Raw genomic sequence first — 20228 nt, forward strand, 5'->3', positions numbered from 1 at the left:
AGGATTGGACAGGGAATCCAGCCCCTGAAAACTCATCTGGGGGCCTTTTGAGAACTCTTGGTTTTTCTTTGTCTTTCCGCTCCATCTTCTGGTGGGGACCCTGTCCACACTTTCGGTGATCCCTCCTAAGTACCATCTTGTGGACCCTGCTGCTGAGCCAGCGAACTGCTTCCTTTGCAAGCTCCCTGGGTATGGAGAGCTTAGAATCAGCTAGATGTTGGAGCAGCTCTGCAAAACAATTACAGAAAATGTACTTTTTTCATGAAACAATTTTACAGCTCATCATATTTACCTATTTTACTACCCTTTGCCCAAACATCCAGTGCCTTGCTGAAAAACTCCACGAACTTCAACCACATTTAGTTAGACAGCTTCTGTCTGTCTTCAAACTTGTAACCTGTACTTTTTTGAGATAATACCATATTTCACAACCAGGGCTTCTTTCATCAGGAAATACTTCATCAGGCCTCTTTTCCCAGATCCAGTACGGAATCTTTCTCTAAATTGGGCATATGTTTCCATAAAACATTTATCAATATCATCCATATTGCTAGGCACCAGGTCTTTGGGCATGCGACCCCTTTTACCTTCCGTAGGTACTCCATTGTTGCTGCCACCATTATCACTGAACCTTGTGGCTGGTCTTGCCTTTAAGTCCAGTACGTTCTGACTCACTTCATGAGCTGCAAGGCCTTTTTCTCCTCCAAGGCCAACTTTTTCACCTCCAGATACCTGGCTAGCAGTTACTGCCTCCTGTATGACCAGCTTTTTCTTTTCCATAGCCATCTCTGCCTTTTTAGGTTTCGGCTGCAAAAAAGCTGCGCAAGCAGCTTTTGCGCAGGAGAAATCTATTGAGTTACAGTATGTGGCTCTGGAATCCGCCCTCTGTTTCATTGGCTAGCTCCATAAATGGAGGCTAGCCATTGGAACAGAGAGGCGTCCTTCATGGCCGGACCAGATTCGGGGGCGTTCCCGAGAATTTTTGGCTTTTGGCTACGTCATGCTACGTCAGCCAAAACCCGGGAACGCCCCCGAATCTGGTCCGGCCGGGCCGTGCTTGCTGCTGTCCTGCCTTCCTCCGTGTCCCTCCTCCCGCCGTCGTCCCTCCCGCTCTCCCCCCTCCCCCTCTCCGTGAGCCTGTCTTTCTCTGTCTGTAAAGTCTATATTGACAAACGAAATCGGACCCGGAAAGACGTGGTGGAAGCCTCCATCCTAATCGAGGGTTGAATCGAGATATTTTTAGGCAATATATCGGAGCACTTGTTATAACAAAATATTGTACCAGCAAAGGCACTTATTTAATGTTGATGTTCGTAAATATTTCAGTATGTTAGAGTGTGCCAGGCGCTGTTGATATTGGACATCAGGCTGTCCCCTAGCAATTGTTATGGTATATGCCGAATCCCTGCCCGTAGAACGAGTTCTGGCCATTCTTTGGGCTGGACGTATACCACCTCTCTGATTGGTCAAGATGCGACACACGTCGTCTTTTCGTTTTGGAAGGTCATTGGTCAGGGAGGAACCGACAACAAACAGGGGCGTAAGGGAGGAGGCGGCAGGAGGAGGTCGACGGAGTAGGTGAGCCGTACAGCTGGGACCGGGGAACCGGTGGTCTGTACTGGGCTGCAGGCACTGCGCCGCCGCAGTCAAGGAGGTCAGGGAGGCGGGAGTGAGATGGCGGCGCGCGCCTGGGCCTGCCCCTGCGTCTGGCCTTTGCGCGCGCCCACTCCACTGTGGGCGGTGGAGGGAATATGGCGCGCGAGGCAGTGTTGCTCATCGGGACAGGGACGATCCACCACGTGAAGCCAAACTGGCAGGGGCGGTGGTGGTGACACTGCAGCAGCCTATGTCAGTCCTCCTTTATGAGCAGCTGAATGAGGTCAGAGGCCGGCCTGGGCCCTCACTGCCGCTACCCCCGCTAGCTGTTGCTCGTGCTCGGCTGGGGACGCAGGGCACTGGACCGCCCCCTGCAGTGAGTATTGGAGGCACGGGAGGGGCGGGAAGCCCGGGTGTCGGGGATATTCATTGAGCATGGGTTTAGGGAACACGTCCGAAAAATGAGGGTGACCGATCGGTACTCTTTCTTACCACGTGACTGTATAGTGGGCCTTACTTTGCCGCCACCTCTTTGATTACCTCACTATAATTCAATTGCTCCATTTTATTTATGCCAGTAGCGCATTCACCTGGAGCTTGCCAGTACTTATTTCTAGTAGTCACCGTAACCTACGCGATTTGTTTACTTTTTCCATGTCTATATTTCGCTGGTTTATTACACATGAATTGGGATTTAGGAGGGCGCACTTTAACTTCCAATGTGTGCCCTTGAGCAGAATTTTTTCTTAATAGTTTTATGTTCCTCTCCGGTTCCATTTGTCACGTAAGTCTTGACTAGCCATCATCGCTTTATTTTCGTCAGACTCCTGTATTTTTAAGTGTGTAGGTTTTGTCCCTTAGGCCTCGTTGTCTGGGGTTCTGCTGGCCCCATGTGTCTAGTTGCACGTGGCCAATGGGCATTCCCAATAGGAATAGATCGACCCAGATATGTACATACAATACCATATTGGACGGGTATATCCTAACTTTGTATCAAATGATTCCCCGTTGACTGCAAGTCAAAGGGACACAGCTTTGTAAGTTCTGGGATTTCCTTCATACAATCATTAGTTTCAGACGTGTTGGTCCAATTGAAGTGAATCAGGACTACACATCCCAGAATGCACACGTTTCTAGCTTCTGACTGCCCTCTACAACCAGCAGCGTGTTGCTTTGCCAGAGCCACTCACCTCCTCCTGACTCACCACCTGCAGCATGTACAGCCAATTCTTGCCCATGTTTGTAGCATGAGCCACTTCTGCCCACCAGAGACATGTCACAAGGGGCGCTAAGATTCGAGCCGACGTCTGGGCTTCGAGTTCTCCTGTGCCTCAGTGAGAGGGTGCACGTGGATCGGTGTTACTCGTGTACACTCTGCGGTGGAGAGTTCCTTGCCTCGATTTACGCTATACATTCAGGGTCCAGTGTGAGAGCTGTGTGTGCTGTGAGAGCTGTGTGTGCTGTGAGAGCTGTGTGTGCTGTGAGAGCTGTGTGTGCTGTGAGAGCTGTGTGGGCTGTGAGCTGTGTGGGCTGTGAGTTGTGTGTGCTGTGAGAGCTGTGTGGACTGTGAGAGCTGTGTGGACTGTGAGAGCTGTGTGGACTGTGAGAGCTGTTGGCAATGTAAATAACAATGCCATTTATTTATAAGGAAAAAAAAAAGAAATGTCATGAGCAATGCCAATAGCTCTAACTTTTCCAAAGGCGAAACCATTGCATTGTAAATGCTTGTTTATGTTAGCTGCCTGTTTCAGTTTGGCTAGCTATAGTTTCAGGTCTCTCTCAGCCTTCCGGTCTTCTAGCTTTTCAGGGATCAGGTTGCAGGAAGACACACTGATCACTGCTCTGGATCCGGCAAGTCACTTCACTCCCAAGGGCTCTCTTCTCTCCTCTGGTTCCATGGCAAGTTATTCCCTCACCCGCCTCCATTTCTTTCTCCCGTTATAACACCATCATCCTCTTGTGATGTAGACTGCAATATTGGGACCTCTTCCCAGACTCTGAGAGCTATTTGCTAATTAGGTTTCTTGGAACCTTTTGCTAACCTCAGCCTCCTCTCCTTGTACAACTGCTTCAGCTCTTCCACAGTGAAGCCTTTGATGTTGCTAACAAGCAAGAAGTTAACTGTGATTCAAGCAAAGGATCCAGGACCTTGTGGAGAGCATTTGGTAGGTCAGTACTCACTCCCATAGAGGCAAGCACTGTAGACCAGTCCACGTCCAGTTGGTATTGGTCAGCTGGAAAGCAGGAAAAGCCTCTGGAAGCTTGTTGTGTCTAGGTAGCCCAAACAATAGGCAGGCCAACTGACCATTGTAGTCACTTTTGGGGTCCTGTGTTCAAGGCAAGCAGGTCCAATCTTCTTCAGATAGCAGGGCAATCCTTCTTCTGAATCTTCTAAGGTCCAGAGGTATTCTGATTTCAGGTTCTGGGGATGCAAATGTTATATCCAGTGCCAGCCTGTGGGTGGGGAACATCCCTTTGTCTAACCACAAAACTGATTCTGTTTAGTTCTTATCTTTCCCTTGGGTTTGGCTCCAGCCTAGCTAGTGAAACAAAGGGCAGGCAGGCCACTGTGCAAGCTTCATCTGCCAGTGACAGGATGGGCATCTTCTGAAGTTAGGAAGGGACTAATTACAGCCCTCTGGCTACCCTTTATAGCTCAAGAAGGGGCAGAGTACAAAACCACAGGCCACCACTCTCGCATCCTCCCCAGAGCCAGGCTACCTTACTGAGATCACAGCACTCACTATAAATAACATTGAATTCATTATTTGTGTGAACTGGGGCAACACCATCCACAAACAAGATTCTAACCCCAGGTCACCACCTTCTGTACTCTAGAACACCAGCTAGAATTGTAGACAAAACACACAGATTAACAAAGCAGCTACTAAGGCACAAGGAGCAGTCAAATGCTGCTAAATGGCATGGGTTTCTTTAATCTGAGAAAATCCTTCTACTACACCAGTAAGATCCTGACTAGGAATAAGATAGAATTCCAAGCGAAGATTCCCACTGGCTGGAAATATAATTACTGGCCTGTATCTCTAAATGGCATTCCGCCTATTATGAGTTGAACCCCTCGAGATGCAAAAACAGAATTACTGTGCCGTATTCCACAAGGTATTCTGAGAGGCATGTACACATTTACTACTTGTTATTAGCAGGTGGTGCATGAGTGCTCAGGCTTCTGTGTGGGTCAGAGAGCTCTCTTGCCAGAGAAAAACATCAGAATGGAGAGGGGGACAGATATGGCTGCTGTGCAGGCAAATCCTCCTGTACTGGCTGGTTAAACGGAGTCCAGTGTTCCCGCACCCAGGAATACCGGGACAAGCGACATCAGGAATAGCAGGATCCCATAAAACAATTCTGCTCCACCTGACTCTTAGGCCCAGATGCATGAAGCTAAAAACCGCTCGCAAAGGGGCAGATTCTCAGAATCTGCCCCTTTGCGACCAGTATTTTTGCATTTGGGATGCATCATCTAAAATGCAAAAATCGCAAAATAAGAATTCGCTAAATTGCGATTACTTGCATTTAAGGAATCTCAAATTGAGATTCCTTAAATGCAATGCATGAAAGTTTAAAAAATAGCGATTTGGCTAATAGGGCTCGCAAATTACCATGAAGTTCAACTTCATGGCAATTTGCAAAAACTTTGAAAAATGCATTTTTCAAAGTTTCATGTTGCGCACACACATGCCCTAATGGCATTTCAAGTGCACAAAATATGTGCACAGATCAATTTCAGGGGTGCACAGGGTGTCCTTTGGACACCCCTGCACCCTTGAAATCGCATTCTCATTTTGCGATTCGCTAATTGCGATTCACAAATTGAGAATGTCTTCCCATACATTCCTATGGGCCTCTAGGCCCATAGGAATGAATGGGGAGGTATTTGTGGTAAATTGCGACTCGCAATTTGCGAGTCACAATTAAGGAATTTTAAGAAATCGCTATTTTTAAAGTGATTTCTTCTCGCATAGCATTTTGCTATTCCTTATTAGCGATTCCTTATTTTTCGCTAATAAGGAATCGCAAAATGGATGCTTGATGTATCTGGGGGCTAGTCAAGGCCTAAGTGGACTGTGAACATGGGCCGTTTCAGAAATCATATTTTCTACCTGTGGGTGGGGTCCTAACAGGCAGTTGGTAGGCACCCTTATTTAAAACATTGATTATAGGATCAGATGAATTAAATTGATAATCAGGCAGTGCATCCTCCGACCCCTTATTTCTCATAGACCCTTTTCAGAAATCACCATCTTTTTTTTACTTTGGCCAAAATAATTAAACACTTCAAAGGTTACGGGATGGCATGAGATCCTTGGGCTAGCAATATAAACGAACAAGCGAAATATTTTTTACAAATATGCCTTTGTTAGATATAAAGAACGGGCATACCTTGAAGAGCACACAAACAAGATTACACTTAAATTCATCTAGTGCAGGGAGACTCTTTTAATAAAGCTCTTAAGCCCATCTCACCCTGCGAGATCTATAAATAGCATGTCCATTTCAAATTTATACGTCGCAGTAGTTTTGTACCTGTCCTTGTTTAAAACTATTGTGACTGTCTTTTAACATGTTAATGCTTATGGGTTTGAATGAAGCATGTCAGAACACAAGCCATGAATAGATGATGCTGAATAGAATTTTCTTGCTTGACTGCATAAGTGATACCTCGTCTTGCAGAAAAAAACCTCACAGGCAAAATAATGACGACATGACAATGCACATAAATCAAGAACTGCTTGTGGGTTTATTTTACACTTGAGAAAACAGTGGGTTTAATTGTGTGAACCAAAATGTACTGTACAATATTAATGATAGAACATCAAAATGTATAATTTCGTAGTGCATTGCTTGCTTTATTTGTATTTATTTCTTCAGTTTTTTTAGTCTGTTAATTCCTTTTGTACATGCATCTGAACAGACGCAGGTACCATTTCCTATTTAAATCAAGCTGCAGGAACTAGATTTTTTTCTCCAAAAAAATGTGGTTTTACACTATGTACACAGAAGTCGAATATAAAATGACAATATAAAAAGTTCAAAGAGAAAGCATACAGCCAGAAGATACAAAGGAAGTTAGAATAGTTTAAAATGTTAAGATATGTTGACATGTAGAATGTAAGCTGATGCTGGCAATTTACAAGGAACATAATCCAACATTTGCCCCGTCTTTTTTTCCTTTTAATGAACCATTGCAGCACACTATAGAAAGTTAAGCTTATACCAAAGCTTGCATTTGTAAATAACTATAAACTTCAGTACTTATTGTACAGAAAAAGAAAGAAATAACATTTTACATGTCTTTAAATAGAAGCTTGCATACTTTTTTGCCAAATATGGCGTTATAGCATCCAGAGGGTTTGGGCATAGTGGCGATTTAGTTTTCTTTTATAATGTATCCATATCTGTCTTTATCCAGATAGAAAGAACATAGATATAAATATTAACATCTGTGACTTCGGAACCCATTGAATATTAGACAGATTTCGTCCTTTGCAGAGATGCATGCACGTTACAAACCAGTTCTCTGTTTTAAAAAAAAAACACGTTATTATATTCGGTTTTAAAATATGTTTTTTGTCTGACACAGACTTCCTTTGAATGAAAATGCCTTTAGCCTTTTTAGGGGAAAGGGACATAGATGCTTTTACCGCTCTCAAAGGGTTAACGTGACGCTACTGTCTGTGACCTTTATTGTCATGGCAACATTGCAATTTTAAGATGTTCTGTTTGTCATTGCTCTTTGTGTCTTTTTTTTCCCTCTTTGCGGCTAAAGAAACGTCTCTCAATAGTGTTTTCCACTATTTCCTACAAAAGATAGCTTGACATCAAGAAGGATGTTGGAAATAAAAGGTCAGCCTTTGACTCACAAAAAAACATGCACAGATCAGACAGAGCATATAAATATAACTATAAAATATGTGTAAGAAAAAAAAACGGGTCCAGATAGGCAGTTCAGCAACAAATGTAAGACTGATTTCAGAGGCTCAGGCCAGGCCTAGTGCAGTACTATGAATAGGTTAGTGCAATGTTCCTGTGGTCACTTGCATGCCTGACTGCACGCTATTGTTTTTCTAACTCGGTTACATAGATCAGGTGGTCCTCAGGGGACTTGCCATGTGTTTTACTAAGGTGCAGTTTGACTGCGTGTTTGCTTGCAAAAGTCCGGTTACACAACTTACACTGGAATGTGGAGCCCGAGTCCTCCTCAGGAAGTCCCAGCGAGCTCAAAGTCTTATTGGTGAGGACTTTCGAAACATTCTGCTGTTCTTGAATTTGATTTAGAGATAATTTGGAAAGATCCTTCAAACTAAAGCCTAAATGCGTCTCTAAATGCCCTATGTACGTAGATGCAGTCCTGAACTGAGAGGCACAATCATTGCAAAAGAACACAGGGTGTCCAGTGTCCAAGTTCTTTAAAAATTTTGTCCCACCTGTCCTCCTTAACTGGTACTTCACATTGGCCAACCAGTGGCTAATGGTGGTCATGGAAAGACCAGTAAACTTACAGATGTGTACCCGCTCCTGGGGGCCGAGGTCTGACATTATGTACTTGCCTTCAGGAGTCTCACGCAAGCTGGAAGCAAACTGGGCCTGAAGAATAAGAAGATGTTGCGGGTTCCAGTTGGACTGTCTGCCTTTCCTTTTGTGTACTGGGGAAAGCTCATCTAAAGCTTCCTCAAAGCTACTTCCGTCAGCGTCAGATTTTTCTGATACAGTCGATGGTGTTGAAGATTTGGGGGTCAAACGTCCTGTGAGGTTCTTGACCATGTCAGAAATATCCATCAGTGCACTTTCCCTCAAGGGTGAGGATACGGAATCTGTCATGTTGGAAATGAGAGGCTTGTTTTTGGACTTTGTTAAATCAATGGGCTGATCGCTGTTCTCATAGTAGTACCGGTCAATGGCATCCACCTGTTTGACAGGTGTTGTGGGGTAAATGGGCTTATCCAGCATGCTATTGCTTATCTTGTACAACATGGCTAACGGATCCAAGGAGGGACTTATGGGTTTAGAGACTTTGCCTAGATGAGTGTTCATAATTGATTGCAAAGCACTCAACGGATTAATAAATGAGGGTTCTGGTGAATGGTCAGTGATGATCCCTAAGTTATTGCAGCCATTGGTGACTTTTATTTTGAGCGGTTCGGTGCCATTTGGTGTATGAACTTCTGCTTGACTGTCCTTCTTGGCCTTTGGAGTTTCAACTTCAGGAACTTTTGTGGGCACTGACAGTCCATTAATTTCATCAGATTTTGGAAAGTCTTTATTTTCTTTCGCTTCAGGAGTCATTACTTTGACTGGAGTGCTTCTTTCCTTTTCCACAGGTTTCTCTTCTTTCTTCACATTTATTTTGCCAGTGACCTTCTCAACTAACTCTTCCATGGCAGAGACATTGCTCTTGTGAGGTGGTGGTGTTGGACTGCCCGGTGAGTGGATGAGTGCATTGTGGTCAGAGGACAGTGACTTCACGCTACTGGCATAGGAGGGCTGCATCTGAACACTCTGCACTGTGGATTGAAGGCATTTCAGTGTCCCTGGCAGCTGGTAGGCTGCATGAATGCTTGGATACCCACCCCAAGAAGGCGCCCCATTCTGAGCTTTGCTGATTGCACTTGTTACTGTGTTTTCCAGGGATTTCAAAATATCCAGCCCCCCTTTAGGGCTGTCGTCAAGGTCCTCTTCTCTGAGATACTGGTACACAGTTGTGGGTTCAAACTTTTCTGTGGAGTCCTCAACTTCTTCTTTGATCCTTTTGTCAGTCTCGGTTACCAACAGTGTTTCCTTTTCAGGCTCTTTCTTCTCTTCAGAATGTGTGGATCCAGTAGGAGAGTCAGATTGTCTCTTGATATTGGACACTGATAGTCGGGAATGGGTAGTCGGCGGCAAAGGTATGGACTGAATCTTTTCCTCTACCACCGAGTCTAACACTAATTGTTTTCCCTTTTTAGATGCGGAGTTGGTCACTTTTAAAAAATGACCAGTGACCATCATGTGTGCAGTAAGCTGTTGTAATGTGTCATGGGAACTGCCACACTCCATGCATTTCAAAATTTGGGCTTTCCTGGCTTCAAATTGCCAAGTGTAGCTAGCACCATTCTGATACCCATAACGGTTATTTGGAGTCACATATGGGTTTGCAGATTTCGGGTCCTTTGCATTGTCCCCTGTTGGGGTTCCTGGAGTGACCCCTGCTGGCTCAGGTGAACAAGGGGAGGCCAAGTCCTGAAGTGCTCGTTTTTTGGTGGAAGGAACAAGCTTGGTGATGGCTGGAACCGGCTCCTTCAGAGGCACTTTCTGGTAATGCTTTGTTTTAATCATGTGCACACTGAGATCTTGCAAAGATTCAAAGGAATGCCCACAATACATGCACTTTAACACTTTCTGTGCATCCTCTTTTCCTTCCATTTCCATGAGGGAGCGCTTTCTAGGCTTAGACCATCGCTTGGTTCGCTCAGATTCTCGGTCCCTGTTGTCATCCCGATAGTGCCCAGTCTCGTTCATGTGCACAGTTAGTTCCACCAGTGTGTCATAGGCCGCACTACAGTCTTTGCATCTGAACTTACTTGCACCAGTGAACACAGACCCATAAAGTTTATTGTTTTGCCGGTAAAGTTGCACGGTGCTAAAGAGACTTGGCTCTGGTAGCAGCCCGTACGATGTCTGTTGCAGAGTTTTTGCCAGTGCAGCTTGATGCCAGTCATAACCTGATCCACTGCTGTTACTGGTACTATTACTACTGGTGCTGATACTATTACTCATATGTGTACTATTACTGGTGACAACGTGGGCATTAGATGTGGCGTTGGCACTGCAGTTGGTGTCGGCATTCTCATTATGGGCACCTTCGCTGCTTCTTGTGTTTGGGCTGCATTTCTTTAAGTCTAATGCTAGAGTTGACCAGCAGGATTCGGAGAGCAAATTTGCGTAGACAGCTTTAATTTGTGCCAAGCTGTCCTGTGGGTAAGAAGCATTGTCTGCACATGGAACATCTTCTTTCTCTTGGCCGTCCTTGGAAGAGGTGCTTTTGAAATCAGCCATCTGATCGCTGTTCTCACTGAATGGCGACCCATAGCCTGCATCCTGGTTTGTGGCAGTGCTGACTGGGGAGTTCTGGTAGGTCTGAGCTTCTTTGAGCTCTTGTTCTTCATGGCCCAAATACTCATTTTCCTGGACATCCAACGACAGCCCATCGTCCTCTACGTTCTCTTCATCCAGTTCTGCTGCCTTCAACTCTTCCTCAGGAACGTATGCTGAAAACAAAAGAGTAAGAGTTATGTTATGAAAATTATACGTTTTCCATCCTCAATAACAATCAACAATAAAAAAAAGCAGGCAGCACAGAAAAATGGCTAAATAGCACCATCAACTGCAGAATATTTTCGAAACTCTACATCCAGATTAAACTGTACGTGGAAACCTGCAACATCATTAAAAATGATTGTTTCTGTAAAATAATATTTTAATTAATAATATTTTGTTCTGCTTTCAGGGGTTTCAGACAACTTCTTTAAAAAAACTATTTATCAACTAGAGAAAATAATAGGGTTATACATGCTGGCTGGAATCTAAATTCTTAAAGGTGCACTTAAAATTGTCCCATAAAACAAAGTGTCAAAATAACTAAAGAACACTATAGCATATTACACTAACAAGGTTGTGTTGAATCTGGGTCAATAAGCGATGCTCTGTGAATGATATCACATACTAAGTCATCAATCTTATCTGATTGCTCTCTTTAACCACATTTCAGCGAACATTGGGAGATTGTTGGTGTTTCCATAGCACCACATACTGCCAAGGTATGTTTCATGGTGCTTCCTGGAGGTTGACTGATTGGGATGCAGACACCAGCACATTCCAAAAAGAGGAATTATTTTAAAAAATATATATAAATCGGAAAAACAAAGAATTGAAAGATCCAGTAGAACTGAATGACAGATACCACACAGTCCAGAGGACGAACAAAGAGAGTAAAACATAGCAGGTGTCAAACCATTCACTTTACTAACACATGATGCTAAAGGTTCAGAGTCAGCAACTAACAGCTGTGGTGCCTTGTTCTCTTAAAGAGATGTCCAAAGTTAGCTGGCAACAGTTCTAAGGATAGTAGGACCGAAAGTTTGTATTGTGTGTTCCGGCTTGCCAAAAAGCGCGATTTCTGTAGCGAGTACACTGTCGTCCGAAATCTGGCACCAGGTACGCGTTCTGTTTTTGGCAAGCCGGAACACACAGGACAAACTTTCGGTCCTTGATATAAGGTATTAAAGATAACCACTGGAGATTATAATTTGGATTTTATTGGGAAAGAGGATGAAATGACCAGTCGGGTCAGAATTACAACTGGCAGAGAGGCGATTGAATCTAGAACATACAGAACCAGACAGCCCTGAAGAAGTTGAGGTGTAATCCCCACACAACGAAACACGTGTTGGCTGGGTGTTGTTGAATAAAAGACAAAGAAAAGACCAAAAGAGACATTACTTGCTTTTGTTCTTGTGCTCTAACTCTATGATGAACTTTCATTGAACATTAGAGCGTGTGCATAGGATAAGAAATTAATCACTTGACGGGCCCTGGGGTCCATTATTTTTTGGGGGCTCTAGGGTGTTTTCCCTCACCTGTTGCACCGCATAGATTATAGAAAAGTGCATACTGACGCTAACTTGGCAGGCGCCAATTTTCCTAGTCAATAACACCCCTGTAGCACCAGTACCCAAGTTCAAAGAATCACGCGTGGCATTTGCCTATTGGCCAGATACACATGATAGGCCTATGCCCATACCATTTGCTAGTGATGCAACCAGGACTGGGATGTAATCCCTATTTGAATGGCCTAAACTTCAGTGCCTTCTTGGTGGGAGGGAAGATCTAGACAAAGCTAACATCAGATGTGTATGTTGTTTCATCAAATAAATCCACACATGCTACACAACGTCAATAGCATATCCAAACGAAATTTGCAAAAAAAAAAGCATAGAGGAGCTACCCGAAGGGACGCCTCCTACAAAAGAGTCAAATGCTGTCTGAAAGACCAGGGAGTAATAATCTCAATAACATGGGGACGTTTCCTGAGAGAGAAAAGTGAAGTGTTTTGGATGTCAAAATGAACAAGTTGGGCAAAGCTAGGGTAAATCCTAAAGTAATGGTGAGATGTGGTGTCTACAAAAGCATAAAAAGTATAGTACGTAGGGTTCGAAGTACAATGATGAAAGGGAAAATTAGATAATTAAGCAAATATAGCCATTAAAAGAATACTGACAGCTAACTTAACATGTTAGAAGATATTTGCGTTAAAACATTGCAATATGTTTTAACAAGGTAAATTGTTGAAAATGGAGGACATTACAGTTTCTTGTTGCTGCCTACCTGAGATTTAATGCAGCAGAATCTTACAGCTCTGTCTAAAAAGTAAACACAGGTCTTAGGATGGATCAAATTTATTACAAATAATGAACTCTCACACTAGAGTAAAATTGCATTCTTTTTTCAATTATTGGAGAAACAAGAATGGTTTTATATGTTGAACTGATTATATATCTGGTATCAACAAGAGAGAGAGGAATAGTATAAAGCACTACACTGTTGGTCCCCCAGTCAAAGTACTATAAACAACAAAAGAGTGTGCCTTCTATCACGAACAGCGAGCATGAAGAATCTTACTAGATTCTTTAAGAAAGCCCTCACTCACCAACCTAGTTGGTGACATGCTTCATCATCAGGCCCCACCGGGAAAGGTAGAGTGCCTACCCGGTGTGCTGCGACGCCAGAATTACTGCGGAGCTGGATTTTGTTGGTGACAAGTGAAGGTGTAATAAAGTGTTTAAAAATGTCTTGATTGTGTCCAAAGAAAAATTTATTAAATTGCCAATCAGACACACTAAAAACAGGGTGTGGGAAAAAGGAGCTGAATAAATAGTTCAGCTATTTCCGATGGGGTTGGGTCGACATGTTTCTGCCTTGGTGGTATAATTTACCGGGCATTCATCAGGATCAAAAAGCTATACCTCGGCGGTATGGGCGCGCTAAGGCCCACCCTGACCTGAGGACGTGAAAGTGAAAATAGTGTCAAAAAAGTGCAATCGGAGTAAAGTGGATGATCGCTCTAGTTCAGAGAAACCAGATTGCACGTTAAGTGTGAAAAATCTCCACACCATTGGTCTCGGGAGGGGGGTGGTGACGATAATGGCCCACCGCCGACGTCGCCAAGCACCCGCTGGGTACCTGCGTGTTCCCTCTTAAACCGGACCGTCGTGCACTTTTTTTTTTGATCCTACATGTCACCAAAAAAACACAAACAGCAAACTTCATCAGCTTAATTGTGAGTTCGAGTTACCTCAAGAGGTGCTCTCGGCATCTGAGGTATTGCTTTTAGAAGCAATAAGCCTTGTTAAATCCGGGCCAGCATCTCTCTCTGCAGTCAGTACTTTAAGGTCAGCAAAGTAGCAAACTGACTAAAGCTCACCTTAAACCACGAGTTCTTAGATATGCAAATTACTTAGGTTACAAATGCACACTATTCCAGCAGAAGGAAATCGTATGTAATGTCCTTGCAGTTCTGGTGTGGAAAAAGGGAAAAAGCTAAGAGCTGGAATTAGTGGTTTGAACAATAGCCACAGAGACACGTGTGTTTTCTACCCAACGCACCACAAATTATACCAGCCCTTCTACTGAGAGGGGGGCTCTCCATGGGTTCACATTAACGTATATTTGAAATGTTTCAAGGGGGTATTCTAATTAGGCTTTCTATTATTTAAACTACTCCTAAGAAATATTTTAAAGAAAAGTGTACTTTGTACTGCATTTGTTCTACCTCTTCCCCTCCTTTTAAAGCCATTTAAAAGGCCATCTAGAGATAATGGCGCCACCATCCGGTGGAAAAATAGGAAGCCAGACTAGGTTTACCAGGTTAAAATATTCAGAATGAAAAAATTATTTGCAAAACTTTGCCATTTCATGATATACTCGGATCATACCAACAACTTGGACGCTTTTCAAAAAGTGCCTAGAAGTAGCAGGGTTGGTATATGGCAGCATTTCACAAAACGGGTAAATTAACAAAGGAAAATTCTGCTTCAGAAGTCCAGAAGAAAAGATTTGTAAAACGGTCACCGTTTTTGACATTATGATAAAGACAGCCTTCGTTACTGTATACAAACAAAAAAACGGCTATTTCTTGGAGCACAGAATCGCCAATAGGGGAACTTTCTGAGGAAAACGTTTTAAATTATGCCTTCAGCATCTGCCATTCGTTTTCTTAAGCCAGAGTTTGGGCATTCGTATTCGGTTAAATGCTCAAATGAGAGTTGTAAGCCAGCATTAGCAAACTTGTTTTTCACATTTTTCACTTTTTTTTTAGCAAAAAGTAACATCCGGTAATAATGAAATAATGAACAGAGGTGTATGTTTGTGAAAGATTATTCAGAAATGGTTAAAGACAATTCTATTTTTATTATTAGTTGAAACATTTTTCCTTCGGTGAAATCTACTGGATCACTTTACAGTGGAATTTTAAATAAAGCCTCTTTAACACGATACTTTCAGGGAGATAAATGACATTTCCGTTCATCAAATTAAAGAAATCCAATCATGATTCATCCTGTTTCTTCTCGTGTCAACACAGCTCTAACTTCATCCCCCGTACACGGAACTGATCTTAACAGAATGCAGCAAAAATGGGACACTGTGCCACATACATTCTGAAACCTCTGGAGGACGCCTGGGACATCGCTCGGGTTTAACAAGGTAGGTTTCACAACACTAAATGAAGCAAAAAAAATGTGAGGGTCAAAGGCGAGATAAGAAAAATGTGGATATTTTCATTTTTTATCAAAGCGTTTCCCTTCATTTTGCCTTCTGGGTGCCAAAGCGTCTCTGCTCTGATTGGACAGACGTGCTGTCATCTCTCAGCAACTTTAAATGCTGTGCATTTTAAAGCAAGTGGGCATGAAGCGAAGTTTACAGCAATGAGTGCCACAGGTTTGCTTAGTTTTACTGATTGAGTGTGCATGTCCAAACTTTTACAATTTCTGCACATGCAGGGCAAACAAACATTTTCAAAGACTATTATTGAGCAACTCTTAAACTCAATCCTTCCTTTAATCTCTCCCATGGGAGAATCTGAACTCGGAATTGTTAGCATGTTCACTAAACGGTATGCATGAATACACACTCCTACTTAAATATATGTTTGAATGTTTTTTTCAAGTAGGAACTATAATATTGTTAAAGAGATTGCACTTAAGTGTTTATGGTGCAGAATACATATAAAATGGACAGTGGATCCCTGTATCCTTACATACGTTTTGAGTTGAAATTCTTACTACCCAGTTTTATATTTAACCAGGCCTAGTTGTGTCGCATTCCTTAGCGAGATGTATGGTGGGAAAAAGAGGCTTCGACTTCTACACCAGAGTTGAGCATGTTTCTGTCAAAGCTACATTCAGAAATCACCTGACGAAGTGAAGTCTTTTCATGAAAGCCAGCAAATAAAATGCTTTGCTGAACTAAAGTTTCAACTATTTATTTTCTTGGTATGATAGACATTTATGTAGTTTAATTCTGAAGAAAAAAATGCAAATAGTAAAACTAATAAAAAAAAACATTGATTTTATCATGGAAAAACTCCACAAAAAAAAGTGTCGAAGTCAGATTCGAATTCGTATTTATTGCAAATAATTGTTTTTAAATCGAAAATGCCGCATTGGGAGCACATACAAAGCCTACCTGTGTGCAGAACTACAGTGCAGTCCTCTGAGACCATTAGGCTTCTCTAACCTACGTGACTGAACATTACATATTCATGAAATACTCTGTGATTACATCCATTCTAAAAGAGAGGGGAATATTATGAAAGAAGAGTACATACTAGATTTACGAAATATTTAAGAGGTTTAAGGAATTAGGCAATGATGTTTCCAACAAAAGTGTTAGTGGATCTAGGGCAGGCATTGGTACGAGGCAGTGACTACGCGAGGAAGAATTCTGAGACATCGTTTTGTAAATCTACCAAAAGGTAATTCTCAGTAACTGAAGTAGTGAGCAATATGGATCTTCCGGCAGTCGCAAAACACAGGGAGTTCTAAACCACCCATTAAGGAAAGAGGAGGGATGAGTTAAGGAATGTGTATCTCAGTACTAATCAACTCTTTGCTATTTCGTGCAAAATCTGTTAACCACTGGCACATACTTGTAATAAGGACAAGCCAGTGAAATGTAAAGTCTTAGCTGTAGTCCTCTGTAGGTGTCGTAGAACTGTAGGACCAGTTGTGTCATGCTTCAGTACCAGTATTGTCCTGCCCTGCACCAATATGTGTGAGCCCTTCCAGACCTAAAAATCACCTCCACAATTAATTGGAGAGCAGGAGATACTGATGCATCCTGGTGTACAATCATTACCTGCCGTGTTCTCGCTCTCTCTTTTGGGTCGTGCAACCATTTCTGTAGAAGAACAAGCATTGGAAATGCAATAGGTCTCGCATTAGGAAAGTTTGAGCAATTGGTATTGTAAATGACACTTTTTTTTATTTATGTGTTGGTTTTGAAAATAGCAAAAGTAATAGCTTTGTCAGTTACAATGTCAATAGTTTTAACTTTTGCAAATGTGACACCTATAGCATTTGTAATGCAATGTGTGTTGTCTTTACATGACTTAGATGTATTGATATTGCAAATAACAATGGCTTTTAATTTTGTAAATAATTAATACTTAAATAAAATTTATTGTAATTTATAATGGCAATAGCTTAAACGTTTGTAAATTAATTTTGTGAAGATTATGTTCAGTGTATTTTATTGTGACGAAAATCCAAGAACATTGCATTTGCACCTGGTGGTGGATGTGGTGGTGGTGGGTGTGGTGGATGTGGTGGTGGATGCGGTGGTGGTGCATGTGGTGGATGTGGTGGTGGTGGATGTGGTGGTGGATGTGGCGGTGGATGTCATGGTGGATGTGGAGGTGATGGTGGATGTGGTGGTGGATGCGGTGGTGGTGGTGGATGCGGTGGATGTGGTGGTGGATGTGGTGGTGGTGGATGCGGTGCATGTGGTGGATGTGGTGGTGGATGTCATGGTGAATGTGGAGGTGATGGTGGATGTGGTGGTGGATGCGGTGGTGGTGGTGGATGCGGTGGATGTGGTGGTGGATGTGGTGGTGGATGTGGTGGTGCATGTGGTGGATGTCATGGTGGATGTGGAGGTGATGGTGGATGTGGTGGTGGATGCGGTGGTGGTTGTGTTGGATGTGGTGGTGGATGTGGTGGTGGATGTGGTGGATGTGGTGGATGTGGGTGTGGTGGATGTGGGTGTGGTGGATGTGGGTGTGGTGGATGTGGGTGTGGTGGATGTGGTGGTGGATGTGGTGGTGGTGGGTGTGGTGGATGTGGCGGTGGATGTCATGGTGGATGTGGAGGTGATGGTGGAGGTGGTGGTGATGGTGGATGTGGTGGTGGATGTTGTGGTGGATGCGGTGGTGGATGCGGTGGATGTGGTGGCGGTGGATGTGGTGGTGGATGCAGTGGTGGTGGTGGATGCGGTGGTGGTGGTGGATGGGGTGGTGGATGTGGCGGTGGATGTCATGGTGGATGTGGAGGTGATGGTGGATGTGGTGGTGGATGTGGTGGTGGATGTGGTGGTGATGTTGGATGTGGTGGTGGATGTGGTGGTGGATGTGGTTGTGGTGGATGCGGTGGTGGTGGTGGATGCGGTGGATGTGGTGGTGGATGTGGTGGTGATGGTGGATGTGGTGGTGTTCAGTGGGAATTTGCCGGACAATTTACATTAAGATGTTTTATACTTCATGGACATTTTCAGGGTTGTCTTTGCTTTGTTGTGAAAACTAAAGGGCAGACCGAAACGAAGATCTGAACCCATCTATCCTTGAACAACCAACATAGTACCATGGCACTCGTGCACTGCAATGCTTGCACCAAAATCTGCACAAAATGATCAATGCAAACACATTTGCACCGATTGCTGCAGAAGCCCGTTTTGTGCAGCCATCCATCTGTGAAAATATTATATTTGCACTTAGAAGGTCGGTGCAAAAAAAGCTCATGCAAAATTCACTGCACTTGTACAAAGTTTGCATAGTCTGGCCACACTCAGAAGTTTTTCGTTGTCCAGGCTGCAGTTACACGTGTGCTTACAAGCATCTTTCTGAGCGTGTACATGTGTGTTTGAGAGAGAAAAACAGAGCGAGAGAGAGAGAGGGGCATAATATGAGAGAGAAACAGAGACAGTCATGAAGACAGATAGGCTGCGGAAAGAGTGACTGAAAGAGAAAGAGTAAAAGAAGGGAACAGCAGAGAGTGTCGTGGAAGCTGACAGCAAAAAATGTGCGTGCAAAAGGGAGGACGAGAGTGCCACGGAGGCTAAGAGTAAATGTGAGTGTGTTTGAGCGTGCGAGTGAGAGAATACAAGGGACGAGTGATAGCTATGAAAGGCAGATAGAGCGTGCACTTGGGAGAATTAAAAAAAAAAAGGATGCGGAAAGAGTGAATGAAAGAGAAAGAGTTAAAGAAGGGAACAGCAGAGAGTGTCGTGGAAGCTGACAGCAAAAAATGTGCGTGCAAAAGGGAGGACGAGAGTGCCACGGAGGCTAAGAGTAAATGTGTGTGTGTTTGAGGTACAAAGTTTACATAGTCTAGCCACACTCAGATGTTTTTCGTTGTCTGGGCTGCAGTTAGACGTGTGCTTACAAGCATCTTTCTGAGCGTGTATGTGTGTGTGTTTGAGAGAGAAAAACAGAGCGAGAGAGAGAGAGGGGCAAAATATGAGAGAGAAACTGAGACAGCCGTGGAGACAGATAGGCTGCGGAAAGAGTGAATGAAAGAGAAAGCGTAAAAGAAGGAGAGCAGCAGAGAGTGTCATGAAAGGTAAGAGTAAATGTGTGTGTGTTTGAGAGTGCGAGAGAGAATACAAGAGACGAGTGAAATGTGCGTGCAAAAGGGAGGACGAGAGTGCCACGGAGGCTAAGAGTAAATGTGTGTGTGTTTGAGGTACAAAGTTTACGTAGTCTAGCCACACTCAGATGTTTTTCGTTGTCCGGGCTGCAGTTAGACGTGTGCTTACAAGCATCTTTCTGAGCGTGTATGGAACTCCCAAACAAGTTTAAAAAAAAAAACACTGGTAGGGGGGAGGAGAAACACGAGAGACGGCCTGGGGCCGTCAAAGTGAAATTGCTGTGGGGAGGGGGAGGAGAAATACGGGGGCCTTTGAAGTGAAGCTTCACTTGTGTGTGAGAGGTGTGGGAGGAGTGCGGCTTGGCTGAGCCAGAGCGCACGCTGGGGGAAGCTTGTGGGGCGGAGCTGCTGGGGAACAGATGGCAGATGGCTGGCGATTTGATGCTGTGCACGAGCATTTCACGGGCACAGCACCAAATCGCCAGCTAGTTAAACCTCTGTTTAAGCCCCTTTATATCGAGCTCCCGCTCAATGCGCATGCGCATTGAGATAGGTCGCTCGACCTAAAAACGCAACAGCACTTGGAAAATAAGTGCTCTGCCCAAGTTGTCTCAGCATGGCCATAGATAAATTAGCATGGAACTCTGAACCACCACACCTGCAGAAGCAGCATCATTCCTTGTTGCCATGCAACGCCTTTAAAGAGGTTTAACCACC

At 43.7% G+C, this 20228-nt stretch overlaps 1 protein-coding gene across 1 annotated transcript in view; it reads right to left on the reverse strand.

The window, feature by feature from the left end:
- Nucleotides 1-6332: 6332 nt before the first annotated feature.
- TSHZ1 (teashirt zinc finger homeobox 1) overlaps nucleotides 6333-20228 on the reverse strand; it is a 115573-nt gene continuing 101677 nt past the window's right edge. The window contains exon 2 of the mRNA XM_086965235.1: nucleotides 6333-10862. Within this exon, the coding sequence (XP_086821361.1) occupies nucleotides 7672-10862 (3191 nt within the window). The 3' untranslated portion in view covers nucleotides 6333-7671. The remainder of the gene's footprint in view (nucleotides 10863-20228) is intronic.

Source organism: Lissotriton vulgaris, chromosome 4_1, assembly GCF_964263255.1.
Source record: "Lissotriton vulgaris chromosome 4_1, aLisVul1.2, whole genome shotgun sequence".
NCBI classification, from domain to species: domain Eukaryota; kingdom Metazoa; phylum Chordata; class Amphibia; order Caudata; family Salamandridae; genus Lissotriton; species Lissotriton vulgaris.